The sequence below is a fragment of the Dermacentor albipictus genome, chromosome 8, assembly GCF_038994185.2.
Source record: "Dermacentor albipictus isolate Rhodes 1998 colony chromosome 8, USDA_Dalb.pri_finalv2, whole genome shotgun sequence".
Taxonomy (NCBI): Eukaryota; Metazoa; Arthropoda; class Arachnida; order Ixodida; family Ixodidae; genus Dermacentor; species Dermacentor albipictus.
In genome coordinates this window covers 112,618,823-112,636,750 of record NC_091828.1, presented here as the reverse complement: position 1 = coordinate 112,636,750, position 17,928 = coordinate 112,618,823, and the positions used below count along the sequence as shown (strand labels likewise).

At 50.1% G+C, this 17,928-nt stretch overlaps 1 protein-coding gene across 1 annotated transcript in view; it reads right to left on the bottom strand.

Annotated features, from left to right (window-relative positions):
- Positions 1-17,928, bottom strand: part of Myo10A (Myosin 10A) — a 159,166-nt gene that overhangs the window by 69,859 nt on the left and 71,379 nt on the right. Inside the window, exon 15 of the mRNA XM_070524149.1 lies at positions 17,529-17,699. Coding sequence (XP_070380250.1) covers positions 17,529-17,699 — 171 coding nt within the window. The remainder of the gene's footprint in view (positions 1-17,528; positions 17,700-17,928) is intronic.

The following is a 17,928-nucleotide window of genomic DNA, read 5'->3' as shown; positions in this document are numbered from 1 at the left end:
TGGCGCAACGGCAGAGATGTTGTCCAATTGGCAGTGCACAGCGCCAGTCTGACAGTTTCAGCAACAAACTGGCATCGTCAGTGCATATTTAGCAAAGCCAGTGCCACACTGACAGCGTAGAACAGGCATTGTTATTGCCATGGTGACATCGGTAATGCCAGACTGGCACTGTCAGTTCCCCACTTCCAGTGGTAGCGTCAAACTGGCAACGTCAATGCCACAATGGCAGTGTTAATGTAAAATTGGCAGTGTCAGTGGCAAACTGACAGTTTGGCGCTACCACTGCAACTGACCCAACTGGCATCGTAACGGTCGAAATCGAAATGCCAGTGCCACACTCTGGGAAAATCCACCTGTCAATCTCAAAACCATAGTGGCTGTGATAATGCCCAACTGACAATATCAGTGCCACACTTGCCGTGGTAGCACCAAACTCGCAGCGAGAGTGCCATGTATCCAAAAGCAATCAGGCTCTCAAGTAAACAGTCTAAAAAACACTCGAGACATTTAATGTGAACCGAGATGCACCTCGAGGAAACAAAAAGAAAAGAAAAAGAAAGCCTTAAGACGAAAGAAGATGATCTACGCTAAATTTTTCAAGAGTAAGGAGGAGAAAACACTAGAAATTGGATAAATACTTGTCAAAAGAAGTTAAACAAAAAAGAGACGACACTTGGGGTCACAGTTTACCCTGAATGACTGCGTTCCTTTTAAAGAATATTTGCCCTAAAAGCCATCGTTCTTCTGCTACTACGGTGCATGCGATTGCACTCTCATTGGTAAGCACATAAATGCCTTATTTGATTCTCAAACCTGTTCTCCGAACCATTGTTGTTTGATTCCAGTGAAAATTTTGCACGCTCGACAAAAAAAAGGCCATCGTTACAACGCTCAATGTGGTATTTATACATTTTCCCTCCATGTACCTCCCTACATTTCCCTTTTCTTCTGTATATTTGCGCATACTTATAATGTTTATGTGCACATTACCCGAGTGCCGAGCCTTCTATCCTCCTGTACACTAGAATACTGAATGTAAAGGGTAAAAAACTTTCGTCACATACAAGCCTGAAAATTCGGCCCTCCTTCACCTGCTTTATTTCAGTCATGAATGAAGACCGATTGAAGAAGTAGAAACAGAAAACTCCCAGCTAAGAACTTGCTGGTGTTTGCTAGGACCAGTGTTGACTTTTGTTTAGGCTTCTCTTCAACGGCTGCCAACGAACAGAAACGATAGAAGCAGGAGTTGTGCGTACAATACCATTCTTGCACGATGCATACAAAGGATCTCCGTCCCGCGCTGGCTAGCATATATACAACTGGTGGCTCCCGTTTATTTCGTGAACAGGAAGCAGGACAAATGGAATAAGCAGAAGCCGACCTGTACTGGAAGATTAAGATGGCGGCACCACGTTTGCTATAGGGCCAGTGCTCCTACCTCTGTTTTCAAGCCCTTGACAACGGCCGTAAACAATGACAGCGTTAGCGAGAATCGTAGCAACAGCAACGATGGCCTCCCGGTGTGAGAATATTTCTCACGCAAGGAAGCATCTCGAAGAGCATGCGGCTGACGAGCACCGAACGTCAAGTCAAATGAGGCACAAAGAAACAATACACTCACGCACAAAAGCAAATCTCCCGCCTTGGCCGCGCACGGAAGGCGAGAGTCGGGGAATCCTGCCACGAATAATTGCATCGCCGCGAAAGGGGAAGTCGACGATTAGAGGGAGAGGAGGACGTAATGGACGCGCGAGAAAACGGAAGGCGACGAGACAAAAGAAAGTGCATTAAAAAGATATCATGTTAGAAAAAGGAAGAAACATAGTTACAGAAAAAAACTCTCTCGGTAAAAAGCGCTGTCGGTGGTGCGGTGCTTTTCTTAGCTGCTGGAGCCGAAATTTCTACCGGCCGGCAGAAGACAAGCGTTACTTTAAGCGTTAAGCAGGAGCCGACGTATATGGGCCTCTGCGGAGAAATTAAAACACGTCTCTCGGGTCAGTGAATGCTTGCACGTAAACGTACGCGGGTGTAGACAGTTTAACCTCCGTATGTGGGACAGTGGTGGAGGGAACCCGGTTGAACTGGGTCTTTTGATCCTGGGCCCGAGCACCAAAACATCGAGAGTACAACCAGTAAGACGACATAAATAAAAAAAAAGAAACGACTAAAATTTCTTTGCTCCTATATAGCCTCGTTTTCTTGCCCAAAAAAGGTGCAGCGTTTACATACGTACATTGCCCTCGGTATTTACTCTGACTATTCAAACAACTAAAAAAAAAGAAGAGTGAGGAAGGGCCACAACAAGAAAAGGCTCTATGCAGTCCACAGACAGACAGCCACAGCCACAGCTACAAGGAAGAAGAGTTTGTTTCAGCAACCGCACAACGCTTCCGGTCCTCCGCTATAATTTATAACTATGCACGACTTAACGTTCCAAAGCGACATACGACCTACGAAAGGAACAGCAGTGGATTTCGACCACCTGTGGCTATTTAACTTGCACATAAACCTAAACTAATGCGCACATAAATGTATTTAGCATCCCAGATTCATGTGCGCGTCATGTTAGCCATGAGACTACACACCACCCCTTGAGGGGTGCTGGATAGTCTCACGGCTAACATGACGCGGAACCGCGGATTACCCAGCACCCTTTCAAGGGTGCTGGGTAGTCGCAGGGTGCTAAATAAGCGTTACCAAGTGCACTTAAGAGAGAGAGAGAGAGAAAATGATAAAAGGAAGGTAGGGAGGTTAACCAGGACTGAGCCCGGTTGGCTACCCTACACTGGGGAAAGGGAAAGGGGGACGGAAAGATGAAAAGAAGAGAAAGTCCACTGGAGATATCAGTCGGTCACTCAGTCCGAATCACAGGCGCTCACTCAATCCGGTCGCTTTCAAATATCGCAGCAGCGCTTTTGTGGCCTTTTGTAGCTGCGATATGCGAGGCCATGGTCCCAAGATCTTCTTCAAGGTGAACGGCTTCCCATCCAGCTGATTGAGAGCTGTGCAGAGGTCTTGCCTTTCGTTTTCATAAGATGGGCAGTAGCACAGTAGGTGTTCTATGGTTTCCTCGACACCGCAGGCATTGCACTCGGCGCTATCAGCCATTCCAATCAGAAATGCATAAGCATTTGTGAATGCGACTCCCAAACGTAAGCGGCACAGCACTGTTTCCTCATTTCGCCGAAGACCTGGTAACAGCCGCAGTTGCATAGAGGGATCGAGGGAATGCAAGCGATGGTGAGTGAATTCAGATGTGTGCCACTTCTCCAATGTCAAAGAGTGCGCTAGCTTGCCTAAGTATTGGGCTGCGTCGGTCCGCGATAAAGGTATTGAAACAAGGGTTGCTCCTTCGTGTGCTTTTCTAGCAGCTTCGTCAGCGAGGTCGTTGCCGGAGATACCGCAATGACCAGGCAGCCACTGAAACACGACGTCGTGTCCTTTCGCGATCATGAGATGGTGCATTTCTCGTATCTCCGACACGAGTTCTTCACATGACCCGCGACGAAGAGATGCCAGAAGACATTGTAAGGCTGCCTTGGAATCGCAGAATATAGCCCACCGATTAGCCGGTTGGTTATTAATATAATCAACGGCACCTCGGAGGGCAACAAGCTCCGAACCAGTCGATGTTGTCAAATGCGAAATCTTGAATGGGATGCTTAGTGATCGTGATGGTATAACCACTGCCTGGTGGAGCTGGTCTGAGTGGAAGAGCCATCCGTATATATGTGTATTCGATCAAAGTAGAAAGTGTGCAAACAATCCAGAGCTGCTTGCTTCAAAGCCAAGGTAGGCAGGTCGGTCTTCTTTCTTATTCCTGGAATCGTAAGACGCACTTGAGGTTGTTTTAAACACCACAAAGCTGAGGTTGAACGTGAAGAGGGTGTGAAACCCGATGGTAAGGAGGCACGATGGATGTTGACCTTGTTGGAGAAGGACGCCTGTGGTCGTCGTTCCGGCAGGCACGCAAGAGAGCTTGACTGCATCCGTGAAACATGACGAACATGGGCTCTAAGCGTTTCGGTACTAATATAAATCGTGATGGGATGGTCTTGAGCCATTACAATGGTTCCAGCTGTTGAGGCGCTGCGCGGAAGGCCTAGGCAAACACGTAGTGCCTGCGCCTGCACGCTCTGAAGTTCTCGAAGATTTGACTTGCATGTTTTAGCAAGCACGGGAGAACTGTAGCGTAGGAATCCGATGAACAGTGCTCTATATAACTGTAGCATGGAGCCCACTGACGATCCCCATGTTTTGCCGGCGATAAACTTGAAAACGTGAACAATAGATGTGAGCTTCTTCTTTAAGTGGGCAACATGAGGGCTCCAAGTGAGGTCTCGGTCTACAATGACGCCCAAAAACCGGTGATTTCTCTTGTAGGAGATAGGCTGACCATTGATGCATACCGGATAAGGCCTCATCGCTTTTCGCGTAAAAGCGACTATCGCACATTTTTCTGTTGAGATGGTAAGGCCTTGTGCGTGAAGGTAGTCAGATGCCTGCGTTGCTGCTTTCTGTAGCCGTGCGCGAACCTGCAGGCGAGTGACCGCTGATGTCCAGATGCAGATGTCGTCGGCGTAGATGGAAACACTCACTGTTTCTGGTAGGGATTTGGCCAGCCCAAGAAGCGCGAGGTTGAAAAGAATAGGGCTTAGAACACCACCTTGGGGAACGCCTCGGCATGTGTAGTGGTCGGTAGTCGGACCATCTTCCGTTCGTACGAACAAGGACCTTTGTGTCAAGTAGTTACTGACCCAACGATATACTCGTCCTCCTAGTTCGATTGTCAAAAGTGCGTCTAGAATGGTTTGATGGAAAACGTTGTCGTAAGCGCCTTTCACGTCAAGAAAGAGTGCTACTGATAATCGCTTCCGATATTTTTGTTGTTCCACAGATGTTACTAGATCGATGACATTGTCAATCGATGAACGACCCCGTCGAAATCCCGCCATAGAATCAGGGTAAATCTTGTGGTGTTCAAGGTACCATTCGAGACGCATGAGGATCATACGTTCCATGAGCTTCCCGACGCAGCTGGCAAGAGCTATAGGCCGATAGGATGCCAGTTCGAGCGGTGACTTTCCTGCTTTTAGAAGCGGTACCAGGCGGCTGCGTTTCCATTCCTGTGGGACGACACCATCTTGCCATGAACTATTAAAAATGCTGAGGAGTTCTCTTCGTGCTTCTCTGCCTAGGTGGCGCAAAGCAGTATACGTTATGCCATCGGGCCCTGGTGAAGACGAACACTTACAGAGCGCCATAGCAGCTTCTAGCTCTTCCATAGAGAATGGAGCGTCCATACTTGCATCTCGTGGGCCGGGGATGTTGCCTAGAGCCATGTCAGGGACTAAAACTGCGCCGCCGGCGACGTTCGCACAAAATTCCTCTGCGACGTCTATCTCACAGCGGTTTTGATAGAGAGCAAGGGCGTTGAATGGGTGTCGTTGCTGGGGACTTGAGCAAAGACCCCGTAGGGTACGCCATACACAGGACAATGGCTTGCGGGGGTCTAGTGAGTCGCAAAAACACTTCCATCTTTGATTCGCTAGCTTATCCATACGGCGTTTGATCTTCTTTTGCATGCGCCGAGCTTCTCTGAGGTCAAGAATTGACTTCGTGCGCCTGTACCTCCTTTCAGCTCGGCGACGTAGTGCACGAAGCCTTTCCAATTCAATGTCATTCTCTGTACGCTTTGATGGATGTGTGAAGCAGCGTGTACAATCTTGCATAGCGTCCGCAATTATGTCTTCTAATCTGCGTGCAATATGTGTCTTGCATGTGTCTTCTACGCGATCCTGAAAGACTGACCAGTCGATTTGGCGAGAAACAACCGGTAATGTGGCGTCTAGTCCATCAATTCTCACATAGGTTGGTATATGATCACTTCCATGAGTTTCAATATCAGTGAACCACTGCACGCTCAAAGTCAGGCAACGTGACACCAAAGTCAAGTCAAGGCAGCTACTGTACTTAGTTCCTCGCAGAAATGTCGGGCTTCCGTCATTTAGAAGACACAGGTTGTGGCCTGATGCAAAGGATACTAGTGACCTGCCCCTCGAATTTATCCTGGAGCTTCCCCATATATGGTGGTGAGCGTTGAAGTCCCCTGTTATTATCCAAGGACCGGGAGTAGCAGCCATAATATATTCCAGTCTTTTTCTATCAAACTGACTTGTTGGGGAAAGGTAGACGCCGATAAGAGTAAAAGACAGCTTCTTCTTTTTCACAGTAACAGAGACGTATTGGTTACCGTCGTGTGGCGCTACTTGTTGGGAAAAATACGTAAGGTCCTTGCGAATGTAGACCAGAACCTTACTGCTACGGACACACGTGTTGGAAACAAAAGATTCATATCCCGACAGTCTTATGGAAGCTGATAAGTTCGGTTCACAGATGACTAGTATAGGAAAATGGTTTGCAAATACGAACTGTCGAAAATCCGAAATACGGGACCTCAGGCCTCTCGCATTCCATTGGAATATGGAGGCATTTCTCACATCATCCCGGAACGATCGTTGGTGGTGTCGATGAGCCATGGTGCTGCTGTAGAAGTTCTCAAGCACTGGACTTCTGAAGGCTCGCCAGAACCGGACTGATGGCATCCAGCACTTGCAATGCACTTCGAGCTGTTGGTGTCTGTAGCTTGTCCAGAAGAACACGAATAGCACTCACCAGAGAGCTGATCATAACAACAATTTGTTGATCTTGGTCCGCCAATTTATCAGGAACAGACGAAGTGTCCCCTGCTGTAGAAGTATCACTCCGCTCAGTAGGGGCATGTAGCTTCGGGAGTGCAGGCCACGCGACAGCAGCCGTGCTGTTCGATGCACCCGTGTCCTTGGAGCTGACTGCGTTTGGCCTGGGCGGAAGAGTGGGTGGTGATATACGTGTGTGGCGTTCTGCAGAGGCTTTGGAGGGTCTTGATCGACGCCGGCGACGTGATCGTCGTCGCTTAATAGATGCTGCTGCTTCTCGGTGAGACGAGTGGTCTCTAACCATTTTCTTCAATATTTGCATTTCCTTTCGAATCAAAGGGCATTCCTTCGAAGATGCATCGTGAGGGCCGCTGCAGTTTGTGCACTTCAGCACACTGGCCTCGCATGTGTTTGTGGTGTGGGGCCCAGTGCAGCGAGAACAGACGGTAGTGTTATTGCACACACTACTCACATGGCCAAGCTTCATGCACTTCCAGCACTGCAGTGGTTTTGGTATAAAAGGGCGAACTGCGTGTCGGAAGTGGCCCACTTTTACATTCGATGGGAGGGATTCGCCCTTAAATATGATCTTCACACACCGTGACGTGCCTAGACGAAACGCGTTTGTGATGATGGTGTTCTCTGTAGCTGGCTTGATTAAGATTGACAGGTCGGAGTCGACGATGGTCTCGTCAACATCGTAAATTACGCCAGTACGGACTTGTTTGCCCAGCGGAATATAAGGGCGGACTTTCATCCCGCCAAGTTCCGTGATCTTGCGCAAGGAATCCAACGCAGCCGCGTGTTCTACGTCAATCGCTAGCACGTTCTTACGGGTGTTCACTCTGATGTCTTTGATTTCGTTTGGAACCAGCGCTTCTAGATGAGAAGACACGGCTTGCCTGTTGAGGCGTCTCAGGTTGTCAGTGGCGAGAACAGGCGAGAACAGGATGGTGAGCTCCTCGGTATCCCGCGAAGATCTCACGGTGGATTCACTCGAACTCGATGATGCGCTGAGAAATCTGCGCTTTGCTTTACGACTCCGCACCAGCTCGAAGGTGTCGTCACAAGAATCTTCACCGCTGATATAGTAGTGCATGGTGTCGTCGCTGTCCGTGTCGCTCTCGGTGCCGTTGCGCTTCCTGGAGGCAGCCGCCGCGGGCACTGCCGAGTCCGGTGGACGCGCGTGAGACTCCATCTCCATCGCAGTTAAGGAGGAAATAGCAGTCCACTGGCAAAGTCTAGGAAATTCACAAAATGAGTAGAGCTGGAAGAGCCGGCGTTCTGCCTGAAGACACTTCGTCGTCGTCTCCCAAGTGCACTTAAGGGTGCTGGTTAACACAGTTACCTTTAAGGGATAAGATAGAACCATTGATGGGGACAAAGCCTTTATTTTGCCGACATTTTGCGTGAAGCAAACGCGTTAGTACGAGCGACAGAGGGCACGAGAACTGCACCAAATCAACATTTTCAGCAATCGCTGCGGAAATTCTCCTATCACACACTTCGGTGCTCGCCGAGCGGTCACAATCACTACACAGCTTTGAACCATGGCTCCGCTCATAGCGGATGTAGTTTGAGTCGCCATCAGGTACAGTAATTTTTTTTTATAGCCTTTAGTGTTAAGACTGTTAGCCATGGAACCAAGAGCCAGAACCTTTGCGTGCAAAACATTTTACTTCGACGAAAGCATGTTTTCTTCTTTTCTTTTTTTTTATGCATTCCCGTACGACCGGAATTCGGCGGCCGCTGTTGTGGTAGAACCCACGACTTCGTACTCAACGGGCGCACGTCGCCATGACTACTGACATACCGCGGCGGCGGGTACGACTGACTGAGTGTACCGACGACTTCCTCCGTTTGTGCACGAAGCGAGCCCGAAGAGTTTTGCTACTTGAGTGCACCGGGTGTGACAAGGCTTATAGGTTTAGAGAGAGAGAACAAAAAAGGGACCAAATCTAGCGCACGTTCGGAAGGGGTGCGAAACACTAGCGCACTATACTAAAAGAAAAAAAAAGACCAAAATCAATCGAAGCAGAACGAAGCTTTGTCCAGAAACAAGATTATAACTATTCTCGATGAACGACAACAGCAGGAACTATGAGACCACGTTACCAGTGGCGAGCCCCCAGTAGCCTCCCGACCTTATATTGGCGGCGAGGAGTTACGGAGTCGCCCTCTATCGGAAGCGCCTCGCTGGCGTAGTATGAGGGATCACGTGGCGCGCTCCTCATAGGTTTTGCTGTCAGCGCTCACTGAAAACACCACGCGCGAGCTCTCCTGGACATTTCTGTAAGTACTTTCGAAACAAAAGAAGTTTCTAATTACTGTCTAAATAATAATCTTGGGTAAACTGAAAGCACACAATCGTTTACAGCCGCTATCTCTTTACCGAATACGTACAGTGAACGCCACTGCGCGCGGTCGCCGCGATGGAGTCTCCCGAACCGGCTTCTTGCGTGAAAGGTAGATAAACGCTGAGAGCAAACCGTGTGAAATATGTTCTTATAGTGTTTGTATAACTAAATGGAGCGTAACAGAACGAAGCCTCAATGCAGCGATCGCGCAGATTCGCAGCAACCGACTGCGCGTCTGCGTGCTTGTCCGCGCACTGTTTCGCTTTCTCCGCGTGCGCGTTTTCGCACCGTGCCATGAGCTTTAGGCCGCAGAATATGAACATTTGACAGTATACAAGCAACCATTGTTACGTGGGCGCTATCAGAGCTGTTCAAAAATAATTTCATTGTAGAGACTTCGACGCCTACGGGGACTGTGATGTGCCGTCGCGACGATTCAATCTTTTTTTTTTCTTCTAAATTCTTTGACCTTTCGATACTATTTCTCGAGTTGCGTCGCACTGTATGTTTATCGGCGTTCTCAGTGTGCAATTTCCCGCTGCTCCTTTTTTGTAATCCAGTGCATTAATTCATAACATGAACATGACCATATGCCATGCTTTCTTTAAATGTGCTTCTTACCGCTGCCTTTCCACTCCACTGAACTTGCCAGTATCTATAGTATCGACAAGCTCATAGACCAAACCGTCATGACATTAGTCGGGCAGCGGACTCGGGCGTGCGTCTCAGTGCGTGTTTTCAGAACATCGCAGACCGGGCGCCGTAGCAGAAATCTTCCTCGCGTCTGTGCTTGCTGCATACCCGAGTTGTAGCCGATGACTGTTTGCCGGTTTTATGTTTCGCGAGCCAAGCTTCACGCAGCTTCTTGTCCTGCGGGTACGTGTGAATAAGGCTGACACCGGCCTCCGTTACGTGCGTCCGGCCCTGCGGCACCGAGCAGTAGCCTACCATGTTGCGCGCCTTCAAAAGCAGCCACTACCTATTGTAGTGCTTTCAAGCGTTGTAAAGGAGACACTCGAAGCGGGTAAATTTCGCCACTAAATGAAAACCGCGGCGTACGAGGGAATTTAAACTCGTTTTCAGCTCGCTTCGGCGCGCCCGAAGCAGCCGACCCGGCCGCTATGTCCACGTGATCCCTCCTAGCACGTCACGCCGACGGTGGCGCCAGCTTTTCCAGTGGTGGAGCTCGAGGCCAATACCCACACACTCGATCGACGGCACGGCCTCAATACATTTACTAAAGAAGTTGCACTCGCGCCACGGCATCACTGTACACGCTAAAGAACTTGGACTCACGTTCCTCCCTGTAGTCGCTTGCGTGACACTCTCTTCGAGTTCTTCCGTCGTATCCTCGTCACTTGCACGAGAAACACTTCGGTCCGTTCGAGGCGCAGACCCTTGCAGTTCGACAGCCTGCCATTCACGACACCGAACAGACTGCTCATCGTCGCTGCTGCAGCTAGCTTCCACCAGCCATTGTGCCCACCCCACGAAACGTACACACGCACGGGCTCACGGCGAAGGGCTGTCTCTCCTACAGCACGCGTACTCACTTCGACGAGCGTTCCGCCGAGACAGACCGCAAAAGTGCCTGCTGGGATTTATCGCTCACGGCCAACGCCGCCGACGACGCCGCCGGCTTTTCTGCGACACGAGCTCCTTCACGCTGTCGCGTTAAAAGAGCCATCAGGGCATTATAATGTCCCTCGATGTACTGGTGCGATGCTGCTTCTTGGCGTCTGCCAACACCCCTCAGGAAAAAAAAGGAATAGCGACATCTAAAGGGGTCAGTCCATCACAGGGTCGAGATAACACTTGCTGACCGTCAAACATGTGGCACTGTTTACAAGGTGGGAACGATGCGTTTCTGCAGTCGTCTAATACTGCCCCACACACGTATTTTAATATCCCTGGACGAAGCTATAGGGCAGCACTCGAACATCGAAGGCAGAAAGCTCCAAGGATGGCAGCGTAGGAAAGCATCACGTGCACGAAGCTTTCATCAACCTGCCGGATACAGGTGGTGACGAAGGTGTGAGGTCACGCGTGAAGCAAAACAAAGTTTACGCAAAACAAGCGAGCGAGAGCACACCCTGTTTGACGTCACCTTGACGTTAGCAGACCGAGTTGGTGAGCGAGCCGTAAATTAGCAGTCGAACGGTGCAACAGTGGAAGTAGGCTCTCGTCTACAAACATACTGCACTGTTTTCTCCAGCGGAAACGTCACGCCAATACAAGAGAAGCCGTCCCACGCAAGCAGTGAGATTACGTTCACAACAGTTCAGACAAATAGGCCATATCGGCTTCGAGTCGACCGGCCAGTCATTGCAGCTAGTAAAACACACGAGGCAACGAATCGTTTGGAGTCAAATGTGCTTTGCAAGAAATAAGCCAGACGCAAGTGCGGACACAATGACAAAACCCACAGAAAACGTAACAGTGAACCCGAAGGCACCGAAAAGGTAAAAAAGAAAAAGGAAAGAGGTCAATTCAACACATGGGACGGTTGCAGCTTATTACGCACAGGGAGTAGCGGGGAGTTTCACGACATGCATTCGACGTCGAACGTGTACCGCTCTGTATTACGAAACAAGAGGAAGCCCAACTGACGCATATATCTCGTAACAGAATGACCTTGCGAACTCAGAGGGGCTTTATAGCACAAGCCGTCGAGACGGATGCTTGTGACCTCCTTTCATGCACTGGATCGCCGACCCCCACTACACAGACGTGCTGATACTCGCGACGCCACAAAGTGCGACAGGTTCCAGCACACTAGAAAAGGTGACTTTGTTGAGCACGACACAAGGGGGGAAAATCTAATGGTTAGCACAGTGGCGTCTACTTCGCTGACGAGCATTAACACAGTGTATACAAACCACTATCCATCTCCGAACCGTGCCACATCCAGAGAAGGCCTCATCAAGGAAGACTATAATCCCAGTCGCCGGCGCATTTATCCTCAAGGACACGCCTGTATTCGAATATATCCAGCAGAAATCCTTGTGCTAGGACACAGAACAGAGCACCACCTTGCCGGCCATTCGAAAGTCACATCTACGACGACATCTGCGGAAACAAGGAAGGGGGCAGGAAGGGGTAGAAACGGTCATCCACCGACACCTCCGACTTCGAAGACCGTCGAGTCGACCTCGCCGCTAAAATTGACGGGACCACTTCGCTATACATTCAAAAGTCACCACACCTACGTGAGAAACTTGAGGAAGCCCAGGGTAGAACGTCTATCTACAAGATATCTTCAGCGGTCTTCACTTGTGAATCCCACGGCACACCTTGTGTCGTGCATTCGAAAGTTACGCAGACGAGATCTGCCCGCAGAATCCGAGGACGGAGAACGGTTACCCGCCAACGCCTGCCTTCTTCTACGATCTTCGTGGCCAAAACTTTCGTCAACGAGGAGTCCCGTGGCACCTGAAGGCAGGGGAACAGTAATCCACGGGCATGCCGGTCTTCAAAGATGTTCGAGGTACCCCCGCCTCCCCAGGGCAACAGAACAACCACACCTTGCCGTCCAATTCAAGAGTCACGCCGGGAAAAAAACCATGTTGATCGAAATGTCGATGGCGCGCACTGTCGACACCGTCCTCACGCTCCACGCTGTGGCAGCGCCCCTTCTTCCGCGAAGATCGAGATTGACCGAACGGTACACGATCACGACCACGGCGACGGTACGCATCTGCGTCAACAATAGCCGAGCCGAAATGGTGGAGTTACGGAGGGGTCGAACCGGGGGAGTGTGACCCTAAGTGAGAAAGAGAGAAAGGGAGAGAGAGAGAGAATAGCGGCGGTGAGAGAAAAGGAAGAAGAAGGAGACGGCGACGACGCTCCGTAATGTAGAGCTGCGCGCGCGCAGCGGTTGGGCCCGACGCGTCGGAGAAAAAGGACAAAAAAAAGAACAATGTACGGGCAAACAAACAAACAAACAAAGAAACAAAAGCAAACAGAGCACGCACGCGCGCGGCCACCCCGATGCGGCGCTGTTTCCGGGTTCCGCACCGGCCTCGACTGCGAGTGTCGTCTTCTCACGAACGCTCCGCTGCCCGCGATTAACCACCCAGCGTTACGGCGTCCCCACCGGTGGCCGGGGATAATCCGTGCCCGAGAAGGACCACGGCGCCCAGGCGATGGTTGGGAGGGGGAGAGGCAGGGGGGGGGGGCGTCCCTCCTCTTCGGAGGAGATTGTTCTGCGATGCGAGGTGATGCGCTGACGGTGAATGAGAGGCGGAGTTCAGGCGGTTGGGGGTGTTCTCGCAGCAAGCTGCGTCACTAATGAACGTGCGTGTAAATGCGGCTGAGAAAGGATGTTGGGAAACTTTTCGGTTTCCTTCCCAAAAACGAAGACTTCACGCTTTAGAAGCGCACTCTCCCTTAGACCGTGAAGTGAAGATTCCCACAGAATAAAACAGCTCGGTTTATTCGCGCTTTCTTGTTTTCTCTCTCTCTCTGGGGAAAAGGAGCCGTAGTTTCACCCTTCCTGTCGCACACTTTTGTTTCCACTTTTTTATCTCTATTGGCCGTACAAAGCAAATTATGACTCTTAACGTGTCTTCTTTGATGGGAGAGCCCGGCGGTTCTGGCAGCAGAGACGTGAGATAATTCTGGCACCCTCCTTGTGAATGTGAACTGAGAAAAGAAAAAAAAATCGGCTCAGCATGGGAGTTGGAAGAGACGGCGACCGGGGCCACCGAGTGAAAGTTGCTTCCCGCTTTCCTGTTCGCCGGAAGAGAGTTTTTGGAGTAACGTAGGTAACATAGCGAGGAGTGGCAGAGTTTCCATTTTACCACGCAGGGACATCATGCAATGCGAACTTCTCAACTGGATAAAGATAACGGAGACAAATCAAGACAGAGGAAATTGGCTGAGGAAAATCGGAGAGGTTAATTGGTTTGAGAAAAAAAATCCTGTAGCTTGCTAACAAAATCAAAACGTCACACAGTACTCACAATACGGTACGTTACGCCTATAACATGGAGGATTGGTGCCGGCAACAACTCTTATTGCGGCAGCAGTTGAAAGGACGCTAAAGAGAAAAATAATTTGAGCTGCATAGGTGGTGTCTAAATCGGCGCCGCTGCGACGGCTGCCTCGGAGTAACAAATGCACTAGTCTCGTAGGCTACGCTTTTGCTGACTGCATGCACCGGAGGCGACCTCTAGAGCCGGAAACAGGTTAGGGCGGCCATGTTTTGAATACCACCTATGAGTGAATTGATCTACTACAATGCCAAATAAGCACATCTCACTGTGAGAACGGCTTTGGTAAGCAAGCGAGGGCACTAACGCGATAAACGGGTGGGGACGTCACATTAAGGTCCTCGCAATCAGCTCGCTGCGACGTCACAAGCTTTGTGGCGTCACAAAGTTTGAAGAATCGTTACTCTGTCACAGTGGCCAGAATGCGAACAAGATAGTTTGAAATTCGTGACGTTGCACTGACGTAACCGGTGCCGCGGTTTCGGTGCGAAATTAAAAGAAAATTGAACCTCACGACCTTCATTTCATCTGCTCGTAATGAAACGATTACTGCAAAATCAGCAAGGGTAAAGCTTTACGAGCGTATTTTATCGGTATAAATTGACTTTAGCCTTTCTCCTAAAATGTCTCTTTATGGACCCGGAAACTGCATGATGGGCTAGCTATCGCTTGTGTCCGCCCGCGTCTCTGCCTTCTGTTACACCAAAGACAACAGCCGTCATAAAGTTATGGTCGTTATCGTGTCGTCGTCTTCGGCTGCAAGCCACGTCCCCGTAATCAGCTTCACCCTCGCCGTGCGGCGAAAAACTTTTTCCGATACCTCCGCCGAGATTGCAACGCGCTATAGAATAGCGTCGTCCTTGCCGATGTGTGACTTTTGCACGTCCACACAGACTCAGAGAGTGATGGCATCTGTGAATGGAGTTTCGGAGGCCACAACGAGCAAATACTCTAGCGAACGACGACAGCATTACTTGTGTACGTCGCAACGTTGCTCTCGAGGAGATCGCCGTGGACCGCTAACAGGGCCTGCTGTGGTACCAGTAAATCGGAACAATTACTCATGCCATGTTTATTTATTTGTGTATTTATTTACTTGTCTATTTATTTATTTATTTATTTATTTATTTATTTATTTATTTATTTATTTGTTTATTAATCGGCGGGCGAACATCAAATGATACGCCGCTGCACCACGGCGGAGCGCGACCAAGATCCGGCGGAGTTCCGGTCAACACAGCAAGTTTGTTCAGTTGGTAGGTTGACATATTTTACGTAAATCTGCAGTGCGACGTGGACGAGGGACAAGGACATTGGGCGACGCGAGCGCTGACTGACAACTGAAAGTTTTATTCCTTGACAAATCATCATGAACCCTTAGGTCACGTGGTGCGTGTCAGATATGCAAGGGTGCCGAGAAACCAGGCCATTCGAAAATACCGTTTCTTTTTGATGCAGTGAGACATTTGGCTAGCACACCGTCACGTGTCTTCTGCAGCTTCTGTCACTGACGTGGCGGCGTTTGCGGCGGTGACTAAGCGCGTGGTAGCCTGGTTTGTCTACCACGGAGGACGTGCACGATATCCGCATCGTTGAACGTTGTTCCCATCTACAGCTTCTTTTTTTTCTTTTCTTTTTTTTTTGCTCGGCACATATACAGGCTGTCTCGCACAGGATTCAAACACCATACGGGACTTCCTATTGCATAATTTTACCTTTTCTTAAATTCAAATGAAACTTAGAGTGCAATAAACTGAATTGAATTGGCAATTGACATGCAAATTTTGATCCCTGCCGCTACTATGAGCCTTGGTGAGGAAAAGCCAAATTAAAAATTAAATTTTGGTGTTTTACGTACGTGCCAATACCATGACCTGATTATGAGGCACGCTGTATTGGGAGGCGCGGGGAAAGACAGCACACACGAAGCCATCCGCCGTCCCTGCTCGCCGCCTCGTCGTACCCACCGAAGATGGCCTCCGTGATAGGGGGCGCGGACCACGTATGTGCTCGGCCGCGTTATGCGCAGCTTTACATCCTCCGTGATTCGTAGCTGCGTCTCGGCAGCAGGGAGGACGCACGTTCACCTCCACCCACTAGCACGCTTGGTCACGTGACCTCGAACGTTAAATGCCCAAGGGAAGACGGCGCACAGCAGGCCGCCATCATTCTCGGCCCGCACTCGCAAGTTTTCCCTCGTACCCACAACACACGGAGCTCAGGGCGCGATAAGATCTTATCAACGCGATAGCGTTATAGGCCTCGTGTTGCGGAAAGTTCGGTGTCGCCGTCCCCCGTCGATCGTCATTTCTGCAAAAATCATTTCGAACCACGCACGCCTAACCGCACAGGCTCTCCATGTTGCGCAAGGAAACTACTGAACTGATTGAATTTCTCAAGGTAAAATATGTCAGAAAAGTCGTAAAGCGCGGCTTACACACAACCTACAGACATGATAGCGTCGGATTGTAATTTGAATATGCAAGAAAACGTAATTCTGTGGCGCGAAAACGGAAGACCCAAACCCCTTTCGCAAATCTCAAAGGCCATAAAGCGGCGAGCCCGGTTCCTTGCAACAGCTCCAGATGACGCTCGCCTCCGCCGCATCGTAAAGCCCCTTAAACTTCGTAAAGTAGCGATACTCTCCTCCTCCACCTTCGCTCCTCCTCGTTTCTCCTCTCTTTCACGCTCCGTCCTCGATCGTGGCGCCGCCAACACTGCTCGAACCTAGCAACGGCGCCAACATGCGCTCCTCGCCACTCCGTAGACGCTTCTCGAGCAAAAATGGCGCTGATGCGCCGCGCGAGGGCCCACGTGATGCTATTAGGCCAATAGCGACGCGGCGTCGGCCTCGGCCAGAGAGCGCGAGCAGGAGGCGGCATTCTTCAAAGCGTGGCACTACTTTACGAAGTTTAAGGGGTTTTACCGCATCGTGGCCACGCAAGAGGCCGCATTTAAACCAGAAGACTCGCCTTCGTGCATAGTGTTCGCCGCCAGCGCATTCCGGTAAACATTACGGTTACATAAGCTGCAGCTGCCGGGAACTGTGAGAAGCAGTCAGGGATCTTAGAATGCTATCGCGTTCCACTCTTAAAAGGCGAAGCTTAAACGTTCTCCAAAGTTTTTGCATTTGGACTTTTTACGAAACCTCGCAGCAGCGGCGAATGCTTGCCTCGAATTTCCATATAATTGCTATCGCAATAAGTATTATCTAAAAAATTTTTTAACGTTCTCAGACAATGGTCAACCAAACACGCGGGATATAATAGCATATATGTGTACGGTAGAAGTGGCGCGACTGGGGCTGGTGGGTACAAGAGTCTTGTTCTGTGTTTTGTGGTTCTCAAGCCAGCGCGGTAAGAAAACTATTAACTAGGCACGTCTGGACCGAGTGAGCCTACAACCGAAGTGACGTCATCGGGAGGAGGAGGGGGGCTGAAAGAAAGTGGGAGAAAGCGCGCTCGTCGAGACGACCGTACCTCTCCGAGAAGGTGGCGAACTTGAAGCGTATCGGATATCCGAGCTTGCGTATGCGTATGGTGTCCAGCATGCCCGAGTACCGCAGCTGCTCCAGCACCACGGCCAGGTCGAACTTCATGGGCGCCTTCTCGTTGTTGGGCTTGATGCAGCGCACGAACCACGGGTTGCACCTGCAACGAAGCAGATACCAAGTTGCGGATTGCTTGTACAGACCGCCCTCCGATCTGTTTTATGACTGACACGCTCAGTTCATTGAACATCATTACATGATACTTAGAGGCGCAGACGAAAGGATATAGTTATGCACGGCTTGAAGTCTGCGGCGTCATTGATCAGAACAGCGATGGCTCGGGACTGTGATTTCAAATTCAAATTTTATTCCCCTGAGAGGAGGAGCTG